At 42.2% G+C, this 13,797-nt stretch overlaps 1 protein-coding gene across 1 annotated transcript in view; it reads left to right on the top strand.

Annotated features, from left to right (window-relative positions):
- The first annotated feature begins 9,959 nt into the window (after nt 1-9,959).
- LOC139759280 (glutamate receptor ionotropic, delta-2-like) overlaps nt 9,960-13,797 on the top strand; it is a 47,140-nt gene continuing 43,302 nt past the window's right edge. Inside the window, exon 1 of the mRNA XM_071681423.1 lies at nt 9,960-10,103. Within this exon, the coding sequence (XP_071537524.1) occupies nt 9,960-10,103 (144 nt within the window). The remainder of the gene's footprint in view (nt 10,104-13,797) is intronic.

Consider the following 13,797-nt stretch of genomic DNA (forward strand, 5'->3'; position numbering starts at 1 on the left):
TACAGGGTGGGGAAGAGGGCGAAAGTTCTGGAAGCATTGAGAAATGTGTCGAAGGCGAGAACATTATCTCGGAAAGCAAAAATGGGTATGTTTGAAGGAATAGTTTTTCCAACAATGTTATAAAGTTGCGAGGCGTGGGCTATAGATAAATTCGTGCGGAGGAGGGTGGATGTGTTGGAAATGAGATGTTTGAGACAATATGTGGTGTGAGGTGGTTTGATCGTGTAAGCAATGAAAGGGTAAGAGAGATGTGTGGTAATAAAAAGAGTGGTTGAGAGAGCAGAAGAGGGTGTTTTGAAATGGTTTGGTCACATGGAGAGAATGCGTGAGGAAAGATTGTCAAAGGGGATATATGTGTCAGAGGTGGAGAGAACGAGAAGTGGGAGACGAAAGTGGGGTCTGGATGTGGAAAGGGAGCTGTAGTTTTGGTGTATTATACATGACAGCTAGAGGCTGAGTGTGAACGAATGTGGCCTTTGTTGTCTTTTCCTAGCGCTACCTCGCGAGCATGCTCGGGAAGGGGGTTGTCATTTCATGTGTGGTGGGGTGGCGACGGGAATGAAAAAAGGCAGCAAGTATGAATTATGTACATATGTATATATGTATGTCTGTGTATTTATATGTATGTATAAGTTGAAATGTATAGGTATGTATATGTGCGTGTGTGGATGTATACGTATATACATGGGTATGTGGGTGGGTTGGGCCATTCTTTCGTCTGTTTCCTTGCGCTACCTCGCTAACGCGGGAGACAGCGACAGAGTATAATAAATAAATCTAAATACATATATATATATATATATATATATATATATATATATATATATATATATATATATATATATATATATATATATAGTGTATATGTAATAAAAAAACTGCCCTTCGTATTGGTCTCTTTTGTAATCAGCAATTGTACCAGTTGTAGCAGCTGCTATTGGTCCTACCCAGTAATCGTTGTCTCATATCATAACTGCTAATTTTCCCATTTGGCGTGAAGGACTCTCTTGTTGTTGATGAAGCTAATGGTCCCGCTGCTGACTCGCGTTATATATGGTCCCGCTGGTGACTCGCGTTATATATGGTCCCGCTGGTGACTCGCGTTATATATGGTCCCGCTGCTGACTCGCGTTATATATGGTCCCGCTGGTGACTCGCGTTATATATGGTCCCGCTGGTGACTCGCGTTATATATGGTCCCGCTGGTGACTCGCGTTATATATGGTCCCGCTGGTGACTCGCGTTATATATGGGCCCGCTGCTGACTCGCGTTATATATGGTCCCGCTGCTGACTCGCGTTATATATGGTCCCGCTGGTGACTCGCGTTATATATGCAACTTACCCCAACAAATTAAATTGATTGTTGTTCTGTTGACGGTATTAGTAGAGCTCCTCCCGGCCTTACTGTAAAGGTTATGATCTTGCCACTATTTGCCCGGACAGGTTTGGTTATACATATGCTTGGTAACGGCGCTGGTGGGGCCACTTCTCTTCGTGGAGACCCGTTTGTTGGTATGGTATATGGGGGAGGACGACAGTGTCCACTATTCCCTGCAAAGCTTCAGCTTCAACATGTACAGGAACCTGATGGCTCAATGCAATCTCATCAAGTCCCACCGTTGGTCCCTCCGCTTCATTTTCATCTGCTGGTACCTCTTCTGCTTCTGCATATATGGTAAGACTCTGTTTCCCAACAACACATCCGATGTTGTTCCTTAACACTTAAAGGGCATCGAGAATATCATATCAGTTGTTCTGAATATGGAGTATTCCTATTGTGTGTGTGTGTGTGTGTGTGTGTGTGTGTGTGTGTGTGTGTGTGTGTGTGTGTGTGTGTGTGTGTGTGTGTGTATGTTCTTTTATTTCTATATCCTTCGTTAGCGAGGTAAAGGCAGCAACAGACGAAAAAATATCCTAAGTGTGTGGTTTTGTTTGTGTTTATTTTCATAGCCCTCGTAAGCGAGGTAAAGGCAGCAACAGACGAAAATAATATCCTAATTCGCATACATCCACTCTCTCGTTGTCAGTTAAAAAACATCAAAACCAGAACCCCCTTATCCACAACCAGGCTCCACAGACCTTTCATTGGTTTCTCTCCACCGCTTCACATGTCCTGGTTCTGCCCAATGACGATACGTTGTTCCCTGCAAACCACATCGCTCCAATTTGCCCTATCCCTTGAAGGCCTTGCACCTTCCTGCTTGTTCAGGCCTCGAGTCTTCAAAGCATTTTTCTCTCGATCATTCCACTTCCTCCTTTTTCTTGTTTCCTCTTCTTCTTATATTTAGATCCTCTTGATCATCTTTCCTCACTCATCATCTCCATATAACTATACCACTTTAGCACATCCTCTTGAGCTCTCTCGTACTTACTCTTCTTACTACCGCATCTCACTCTTTCCCATCATTCCCTGTTCGAGCAACACTCCTTTCACCACATGTTGTCTTCAGATAATTCATTTCCAACGCACCAGTTAAGGTCAAACAAAAGGAAAGTTTTAATTGGAGTCTTTCAGTAGATTATATGTAATTCTCTCTCCATACTGGTCAGGCTGGTCAAGGTTAGCGCCTGGTGCCACCCCTACTCAGCCGGCAGGGCAGACTGTATGTAAACAACAGGTCTGACCAACGTAGAAAGTGAAGGAAATGAATTACATAAGAGTGAACATTTTTTTTGTTTATTATACCTTGTCGCTGTCTCCCTCGTTAGCGAGGTAGCGCAAGGAAACACATGAAAGAATGGCCCAACTCACCCACATACACGTCCACACACGCACATATACATACCCATACATTTCAACGCATACATATATATACATACACAGACATGTACACATATACATATGTACATAATTCATACTTGCTGCCTTTATTCATTCCCGTCGCCACCCGCCACACATGAAACGACAACCCCCTCCTCCCGCACGCGAGCGAGGTAGCGCTAGGAAAAGACAACAAAGGCTACATTCGTTCACAGTGTCTTTAGCTGTCATGTATAATGCACCGAAACCACGGATTGAACATACCTCGTATAATATAATGCAGTATGAATATAGCACTACACATGATAAATGCAATATGATATGAATGCAACAGTACAATGAGTAATACTCTCACATCTTCGCCCTATCCTTTACATCTTTGTCTAAGGCTCATGTCTTACATCCTTATAGCACCGATTGGACTGCTATACCATCAAACATAACCATTTTTGTCCCGAGAGAGAATGAACTCCTCTTCCACACATTCCTCAGTGCACCCAAGGCCTTGCTCCCCTCATTCGCTCTATGTCTCACTACAGCTCCCATGGTTCTATTCGTTGCCATATCCATTACCAGGCTTGTAAAACACTCCACTTCCTTCAAGTTCTCTCCATCTAAATTTGCAATCTACACAACCTCTCACTTTTCAGTATAGAATCTAAAAACCTTGCTTTCGTTCACGTCTACTCTCAAAGTTCTCCTTTCCCATACTTTCCAAACTCAAGCACCAGCTTCTGCAGTTTCTCACTAGACTTGGCTACCAGTGCCTTATCATCAGCAAACACCAGCTGATTCATCTCCCAGGCTCCACTTTCCCACCCCTAACTGGATGCCTGCACACCTGCGTTCACCTTCCTCAATTTCCGTTTCATAAATATCAAACTCATAGTGACATCACACACCCCTTCCGCAGACCTATATTCACCTGGAATCACTAATTCTCCTCTTTACCCTCTCGGACACACTCCTTACTCTCCTGTAAAAACTCTCTACAACTTCAAATTAGTCTTTCTCCAGCACCGTATACTCCTAACACCTCCCACAAAGCATCTTTATCAGCCTCATCAAATGTTTATTCCATATCCACAGATTCCTTCCGTTTCTGTAAGTATTCTTGCACACATTCTCAAAGCAAGTACTTGGTCAGTACATCCTCTACCAAACCTTAAACAACATTGCTTCTCTCCAGTCTGATGCTCCGTACCTTACCAGGTACACTCATCAAACTCTCCCTCTATAATTCAAAAACGGCTTTGTTTCCCTTCCATTTGTATAGTGGCCCTATTCATAAACACCACGAATCCTCAAACTCATCACCATGATCCATACATACTTTGAAAATCCTAAGCTTGCTTTTAACAATCCTGTTCTGTAGCATACGAAAGATGGGAGGTGGGCAGATTAGAAAGGGTATTGAGTGGTGGGATGAAGAAGTTAAGTTGCTAGTGAAAGAGAAAAGAGGTGTTTGGAAGGTACTTACTGGAAAGGATCGCAAATGAATGGGAGATTTGTAAGAGAAGGCCCTAGGAGGTCAAGAGGAAGGTGCAGTGGTTGAAAAAGAGGGCAAATGGGAGTCAGGATGAGAGAGTATTGTTAAACTTTAGGGAGAATGAAAAGATGCTTTGGAAGGGGGTAAGTAACGTGCGAAAGACAAGAGAACAATGGAAACATCGATGAAGGGGTGCAGGGGACGTGAAAGCAGGCAATGATGAAGTGAGGAGAAGATGGAGTGAGTATTTTGAAGGACTGTTAAATGTGTTTGATGATACAGTGGCAGATGTGGGGTGTTTTTTCGTCGGGTGGTATGCAGAGTGAGAGTGTCACAGACAGTGGTTTGGTGAAGAGAGAAGAGGTGGTGAAAGCCTTGCGGAAAATGAAATGTGGCATAGGGGCTGAAGTGGATGGTACTGCAGTTGAATTTATTAAGAAAAGGGGTGGACTGTGTTGTTGATTAGCTTGTAGGGATTTTCATTGTATATATGGATCTTGTTGAGGTGCCTGAGGATTGGCGAAATGCATGCATAATGCCACTGCATAAAGGCAAAGGGTATAAGGTATGTCCAAACTAAAGTTTGTTGAGTACCTGGTAAGTTATGCGGAAGGTGATTGATTGAGAGGGTGAAGGCATGTACTAGAGCATCAGGTTGGGCAGGAGTCACTGTGGTTTCAGAGGTAGTAGAGGATGTGTGGATCATTGGTTTGCTTTAAAGAATATATATGCGAAATACAGTGTGTAAGTCTTGTGTGCGAATAGGAAGAGAGGAAAGTAAATGGTTTCATGTGAAGGTTGTTCTGCGGCAAGTGTGTGTTGTTACCATGGTTGCTCAATTTGTTTATGGATAAGGTGGTGAAGGAGGTAAATGCAAGGGTCTTGAAAAGAAGGGCGAATATGCAGTCTGCTGGGAATGATAGGGCCTGGAAAGTGAGCCAGTTGTTATTTGCTGATGATACAGCGCTGGTGGCTGATTCGAGTGAGAAACTGCAGAAGTTGCTGACTCAGTTTGGAAAAGTGTGTGAAAGGAGAAAGTTAACAGTAAATGAATAAAAGCACAGTTCATAAACTTGTGACAGCATTTCTACATGCAGTCTGGTTTATCTATGAAAGACGAACTTCACCTGAACGAAGTGAGAGCTGCGCATTTTGGTAGGTTCCTTAGTGAGTCTGCACGTGAGTTTTGGTAAAAAAAAAAAAACGCAGCCCGTGTGGAGAACCCATCCCCCTCCGTAAGTACCTTTCCATATAGATCTCAGATTCGGTTAGAAATATGTTAACGCTCGGAGTATACGAAGTAAATTCTCAGTTAGTGACAACAGCGCTTGATTGAAAATATATGATTGCCATTTTCTGTTCTTGTTTAGATATCAGCAATACAGATTTTCTGGCCGAATACTTAATTCCAGGGTAGACTGTATGATAGGGATAGGACATACGAAGTAGGCGGTGGTGTCCTGGTTTTGCTAAAGCTCGCACAAATCCCGTAAAAAAAGTTTTGCAGCTGTTGGGAATATAGATTCTATTTTATTCATACTTTCTGCAATAAAAGGAGTGTAAACAAACAAAAGGGCAGGCCATGATAGGTTTTATCTGAGAACAATGAAAGAGGCGAAACATGAGATAGTTGAACCCTTGACTGCACTTTCCAGTAAGCCACTTGCTTCAGAAAAAGTTCCAGATGAATGGGGCGAAGGTTCTGGGAGCGATGAAAAATGTATGGAAGGAGAGAACGTTCTCTGGGAGGGTAAAAATGGGTATGCTTGAAGAAATAGTCTCAACAATATCATATGGATGCGAGGCATGGGCTGTGGATAGGGTTGTGCGGACGGGGGGTGGATGTGTTGAAAATGAAATGTTTAAGGACAGAACGTGGTGTGAGATGGTTTGATCAAGTAAGTAATGAAAGGGTAAGAAAGATGTGTAATAATGAAAAGGATGTAATTGAGAGAGCATAAGAGGATGTGTTGAAATGGTTTGGACTTATGGTAGGAATGAGTGAAGAAAGGTTAACAAAGAGGATATACGTGTCAGTAGTGGATAGAACAAGGAGAACTGAGAGTCCAAATTGGAGACTGAAGGATAGGGTGATAAAAAGTAAGCGATCTGGGCCTGAACATACAGGAGGGTGCGTGAATTGAATGATTTGGTATACTGGGGTCGACGTGCTATCAGTGATTTAAACCAGGTCGTATGAAGAGTCTGGGTAAACCTGGAAAAAGTCTTTGGAACCTGGATGTTGAAAGGGAACTTTGGTCTAAATGACACACGACAGCTGGAGAATGGATGTGAGCGGATGTGGCATTTCTTCATCTGTTCCTGGCTATGCTTCTCTAACCCAGGAGACGGCGATCAAATTACTTAAATCGAATACCTGTCGTCATACATACGGAAGGAATCGGATCTCACACCGGTCACTTCCTGTCAATAACCATCAGTTAACGTTGTGCTGAACTTGCTGTCAAAGGCGCAGGTACATAAACAATGAATATTGTGAATGAATTCAGACTTCTAAAGGACAGGCAATGCCCCCCAGGAGAAAGAGAATCGGGGCGCTTTACTGTTGAATAGATTGAATGAAGAACCTAAAGGTTTCTGAAATATTACTCTGAATTTTCTGGTCAAGAACGATAAATAGCAAAAAGGTTAAATTAATTTTGTAAATGATAGAGTGATAAGCATGGATTGTATTCCAAAGCTGGAAAAAGTTGCGTAGATAAAGAGAACGCACAGATTTAAAGTCCAGGTGAGGTGGTCTGGCCTTAACCTTTGTGAAAAAGATGCGTTTCCCTTAAACGCAATAGAAGAAAAATAACAAAGCAAAGGCCTTTTTCCCACCCTCCTCTCCCTCTGGCAATGCGTCCGACCGGAAACAGATAGAAAGAAAAAATATATACCCTGCAGGGCTAATATCCCGAATGAAATTTCTACAGAAAAGTCAAAATTCAGATTGATAGTAAATTTGTTTTGCATCCTACCACTAAAGACATCATCTTTTAACTTATTGTTGTAAGGACAAGAATATGGATAAAGTTTGAACTCCAGCCTCGAGACTTACCACGTCTATATCATAGTTCTAACGTGGGAGAACGATTCAATAGTTCCCTCTTGTTCCCTTGAACCAGGATACCTGGGTTAATCACCATGATATGCCACTACTTTCTGATGACTGGTTAAAAGAATTTAACGATGCTAGAGAGTGACAAGTGATAATCAAGCCTATTCTTTTTACATATTGACGTTGGTACTCTGAACAACATGATCTAAGAGCCAATTATCACGCGTCAATCATGTAGCTAGAAAGTAGTTCAGGGAATCCAGGTTAACTTGGCGTTTTCTATATTTTAGTCAAAGTTCTCTCTTTGTTAACACTGGCGTGACCGTAAGGAAATTTCTATATCGACATTGTGGAATCCTATAAGAATTTTATCAAGTTTCCCTGGAGCCGTCGTTTGCATAGGGAGGAATAAATTCAATTCTCAGTCTGTCCTCACATGGTCCTCATGGTATGAATCAGATTAGCTGATCTTCTCTGCAGTGCTCTCGGTTTTAGGATATCCTAACTTAGGAGGGAGCCCAGAACTGCACTGATATTTGAAGTGGCACCTAACTACACTGACGTACAGAGGCAATACCATATGTATGTCAAGTGTCTGTTAATAAATCCTAATATCCCATTTGATTTCTTGACAACTTCGTTACAATGTTGAGAGAAACTGAAGATGATGTAGACGGTGACCTCAAGATCCTACTCATAAGGGCTGTCCTTTATCTTGTGGCTCGTCATTTCATTTCTTGTTGAGGTTTCTCACCTGCAGCAGCTGACATTTAATGACATTACATGGGATATGCCGTGTTGTAGACCATTTAGCTATTCTATCTAAGTCTTGTAATCTTAGTCTGTCTTGTTCATTTGATATGGCATTGCCAATCTTCGTGCCATCTGCAAATTTGGACGATAAGTTATTCAGCCTTCCATCAATGTCATTGATGATAATGATGAAAATCATAGGTTCCAGGATGGCCCCCTGAGGGACCCCACCAGTAAAGGGTGGCCACGGTGATGATTCACCATTCATTAGGACTCATTATTTTCTATCATGTAACCAGGCTTCTGTCCAACTGATTCCCTATGAAACTAGCAATCTCCAAGGCCCTGATTTTAAGCACCAGTTTGTCGTGAGGAACTTTGTCTAATGCTTTCTGGCAGTCCAGGTATATGGTATATCTCGAGGTTTGTCAGGCACGACCCGTTCCTTCTGTGCCTCCTGTTGTGTATTACTGATCAGACTCCGTTTGTCAAGTTATGGTTCGATTCTTTCTCTTGTGATTTAACGAGAAGTGCAAACACACAATTAATATAAAGCTAATAGGACGATGATTGCCAGGCATACCATGTCGTCTCTATTTGAAACAGATGGGTAACGTCTGTAAGTCTCCAGTCCTGCGTTACTATTTCATCCTGGGGGGATTTAATGGTTAAGGATTTGGCGATTTCATCTTTGATGTTTAAAATTACTCGTGGAAGGGAACGATCAAGACCTGTACGTATATTAGTCTTCAGGTCATATATCTAACTGTAATACTCCTCTGATTGTGACGTTAAATTCTGTCTCGTATATTCGCTATTCATTACTGTGTCAACATTCGTGTCGCTGCTTTCTAGTGTAAAAACAGAGCAGAAGAAATATTCAAGGTTGGTGCTATGTTTTTTATCATCCAAAATGTGTTCCCCATCTTAGTTTACTATGGGTCCAATTCCACTCCATATGTTTCTTGTTACTGATATATCTAGAAAATCTTGTTGGATCTAGAGTGTATCTTTTGCGATACTTAATTCATAATTTTTCTTTGCTTGATAAGTCCTTTTCCCCCTTTTCTTACTGTTATATTACGTTGCAATATTTGGGTCACTGCCTGATTTCTTAAATCTGTATTTCATTTCTGCGGTTTATAAGTCTTGAGATATCGTAGGAATACCATCTACGTCTATTGTTGATTCTATTGTTCCTCTCTTACTGGTGTGTAAACTCTCGTTTAAGACATGGCCATCATTCCTCTGGCCACGAACCAACACGAACAAGGGCGTATGTATTTGTGAGTGTGTGTGTGTGTGTGTGTATGTGTGTGTGAGAGAGAGAGAGAGAGAGAGAGAGAGAGAGAGAGAGAGAGAGAGAGAGAGAGAGAGAGAGAGAGAGAGAGAGAGAGAGAGAGAGAGAGAGAGAGAGAGAGAGAGAGAGAGAGAGAGAGAGAGTCACCCATTCTGGGAATGAGTCAGATGACCAGTGACTTGTATTATGTCTTCAGTCTTGGTCTTGTGGAACCGGTTATCTGGCTAGTTTTCTCCTGTCTGCTCGCCCTGTATACCAGCCACCTCTGTCATGTATCAGTGACATTTACGTCAGTCTCACCTCTATTCTCTGTCTCTCTCCAGCTTTTTTTTTCCCCATTTTCGATACCATTCGTATATTGACAAACTTTATCTTCTATGTTATAATATAAAAGTATTTTTTCTTCCATGCCTCATTCATATACTTAAGAATACTTTTCTTCCTGATGTCATCCTCATCCCTATCTATCTATCTATCTACCCATCTATCTATCTATCTATCTATCTGTCTGTCTATCTATCCATCTATCTTCGATCACAATTAAAGTCTTCAAAGTGATTCCGACAGCATCTTGGAACCTCCATCCCTCAGCCATGTACTCCGGGACGTTGACGGCAGCGCTCGCTGTCACAGCTTACGAGAAACCCATTGACTCCCTGTATGACCTGGCTGACGCCCACCAGGATGGCTACACAATCGGCACCATTAGGGACACCAATTATGAGACTACCTTCAAGGTGACTTTCATTTGTTTCCGTTGAGGTTTGCTTAACGTAAGTGAGTGAAAGCCACAGAGTATAAATTTACTAAGATTTGAGTTCCATGTTTATTTAATTGCACCTCAGGTATATTACGTAGGCTGAATTATTCATCTGTCATGGTTATCATTTTCAGAAACTGGAATATGATACGCTGTCATATGAAAATGGGGCATTTGATAATTCACTGGTCAACAAAACTGAACTTTTCTTTTTCCCTCATATGATCGTGGAGGCCAGTTCCGACTCCATATAATGCCTGGAAGTTGCTTGGATGTCGTACAGGCATAAAAAACAGCAGTATTTCACTGGGTTACACTTAAACCAAGACTGACTGACTCACTGCAGTTCGGCCCATTTAGACTGTTTCTGTGGACACGCGCCAAAACCTTCTCCAGCCCAGCAACTTCTCGAACATTCTGGAATGGTGGCACCTCCACCCCCGAGATTGTTGTTAACAATGAATGCCATTATGGCCACACGCGACAGTATAGCTTTCATCTCATCATGAATAGTAGACGTGACACAAGATGAAGGATGGTGTTGTCAAAATCAACGTCCAAAACTCCATCAAGTACACCACAAGTCATGTGTGATGATGATTAGTTTGTTGACCAGTGGAACAGCCTTTTTACTTTATACCAGCAAATTGTAGGGCAACCTTGATGTTTCTCGTTCAACTATGTGTATGATGTACAGTTTCTTTATTCTTATATGCACACACACACACACACACACACACACACACAGTGTAATTCAATCAGCCAACTATAAACCGGCCTGAAGGGGATAATGAACAACTAGATTGGTTGTGGGCCGACTGCTGCGACCAGGATTCGAACCCAGGACTCGCACGTGAATCATGGTCAGCGACGTTAACCACTACACCGGAGAGTAGTGTGTGGTGTATGGCTACTCTCTGTGTGTTACGGAGAGAGAGAGAGAGAGAGAGAGAGAGAGAGAGAGAGAGAGAGAGAGAGAGAGAGAGAGAGAGAGAGAGAGAGAGAGAGAGCGTGCATATATGTGTTTCTTTGTCTGTCTATGTGTGTGTGTGTGTGTGTGTGTGTATGTGTGTGTGTGTGTGTGTGTGTGTGTGTGTGTGTGTGTGTATGTGTGTATCAGCAACACCCATGTATGTGACAAGGATGGGCAAAACCTTGAACAAACTAATGAGTTTATCCCAACAAACATAAGTCAATCATACCATCATCCTTGTTTTTCTTATAGATTTTGAGCTGGAGCGATGCTTCGTACTCAAGAATCCTGGAAACATATTCTCACAGTTAAGATTTGAAAGCGAGTTTACATCTTCTTCTGTATCCCTATTAAGTGTAACTGGCATTACTTATACGCAACGAGGTCATGTAATGAGCCAGGACTCTGTCATCATGTCCAGTTACGTAATTGTTGAGGAAAGAGGATCCCTCCCCCGGGACATCCTGTGACCTGAAAGGCGATTTTTCAGGTCACGAGATGAGTAAACATTTTCTATTTAACTAAAAATGCTGAATTTGGAGTGGCTCATGTGTCTATGCACCATGGATGGCATCTATAAGAAAGGCAAGCTACCACCATTTTCATCTTCATAGGTAAAAGATTTCAAAGTGACCAGGCTATTGAGTCTAAGGAGAAAATCGCTGATGTCTCCATTATTGTTCCCTACGCATAATAACATCATCTACACAACGAAACCACTTGACGTATGTGGGTATGACTCTGGGAAACAGAAATCCAAATAAAGATAACATGGTAGAAGAGGGATCTCCCATCACCATGCTGGATCTGTGCAGGTAGGACTTACGACTGAACACAGACTTGCAGTCCTTCATGCAAAGCTTTATTAGTTCGATGATCAGTAGCCAAACACAAGAGAAAGATGTGTTTACAGAGTTTTTCAGACAAAATAACGCCAACAAGTCATCCGCTGAAACATTAGTAGTTCGGAGTGTGGCTTCACGTCAAAACTTGCTACTTGATAGCTGTAGTTTACATGTATGTTATGTCATTTGTAGACGAAATCCTCGTTCATTCTTATGCTTGACTGGGGGTAATGTGCCAACTGGTGGGTTCAACAAAGCCACAAGCCACTTTGAGAGTTTATGTGTAACAAACCTAACTGAACAAATGGATGGGTTGCAGAGGCGATCCACCAACTTAAGGATAATCTTATGGGATTTCTTCAACTTCAGGAGAGCCACTACTACCACCAACCTGAGGCACTGGAGGACACATTGTGTAAGGGTTCGTGAGGAAGAAAGCGTCCCTCGTTCTCCCTCCCAGGTCTCGTCACCACATGTGCCACCTGATCCATCCTCGCTCCCCAGTAAAGAGTGTGTATCTCTATACAATTGTACTTGTCCCCGTAACCTTAAGGGCGAGCGAGTGAATGATTTTGTCAACGATGATAATAACGAGGGTAAAAGAGACTGCGTTCTGTATTGTTACAGAAACTTTCATTTATGTATTGATCACCTCAGGAGTGTACCCTGGACTGCCACCATAACCAGCCATTTTTGTGTCGATAAACTCGAGTGTACCTGAACCAAAAAAGCAAGATGGCCGACAATACTGTTCTTACAGTCTTGATTTGGAACTTTGCCTCCCACAAGAAGAGGTTACCTGACCATCATCATGGAGTTACCACAGAACCCACGGGTGTGGTGTGCCTACAAGAATGGAAAATACCTACTGGCTCACGACCATCAAAACTGCCCTTCTTTAGTAGGTGTGATCTGAGATCATGTTGCTCATGTCTCATGTACGTCAAAAAAACCGTAGCTCATGTCCCCAGTAGCGTTAACAAGTCTGAAATGAAGGCCGTGGAATGCAGTACCATGGTATCAGGGTCTATGCAGGCAACTCCACAGTAAACATCAAAAATCTATCAACACCAGCAGGCATGCTTAATATAGCAGACCTGTCAGAATGTATTCAATCGGAAACAGCTTTGATAGTAAGGGATTTTAACGAGAGGCACAAATGAATTGGTAATTCCAACTATACCAGTCCGAATGGACAGCAGCTGTTAACACTGATGAATACGCTGGAATAAGTTACCGTCATACATGGTGAATACTAAGACTATAAATACCTTCAAAAATCGTTTAGACAAACATTTCATAAATTCAGTTACATTCTGAGAAAAATGCCAGAAATAAACTGTATAAACGACAGCGGTAACGGGGACAGTAGAAGGCTAATGTGCAACAGCGGGAAGTCGGTGATGGCTCAAAAAACTGTAGAGCGGTATAACATTTTCTTGTCAAGTTAACTCCCTTTTCTTTTTTTTTTTATCATTTCACCTGACAACACAGTCGTGACCCAATCAGGCCTCCTGTTGTCTGTCTTTCTCATGTAAACTCTTGTACAGCTGGTGGGGGACCTAGGGCCAACTCGTGTCCATGGTGGGATCCTTGATCTGTGTGTAAGGTTCAACATCTCGCATACTACATATTCTACCATTGTTGTGATCCTCAGCCCAGGCAAACCAGTAGTAACATTTCTCACACCATCCTCACTGGAGGAGAGTTCAAACGAGAACGGCTCAAAATCCCTGATGATCAGCGTCGGAATTTATTTCTCATATGACCGCCTGGTATGAGTTCTACCAGGCTAGAACTGTGGAGGAGTTTCATTATGACACTAATGGAAACTATCTAGTAATACTCAGAAC

Source organism: Panulirus ornatus, chromosome 32 (genome assembly GCF_036320965.1).
Source record: "Panulirus ornatus isolate Po-2019 chromosome 32, ASM3632096v1, whole genome shotgun sequence".
Taxonomy (NCBI): domain Eukaryota; kingdom Metazoa; phylum Arthropoda; class Malacostraca; order Decapoda; family Palinuridae; genus Panulirus; species Panulirus ornatus.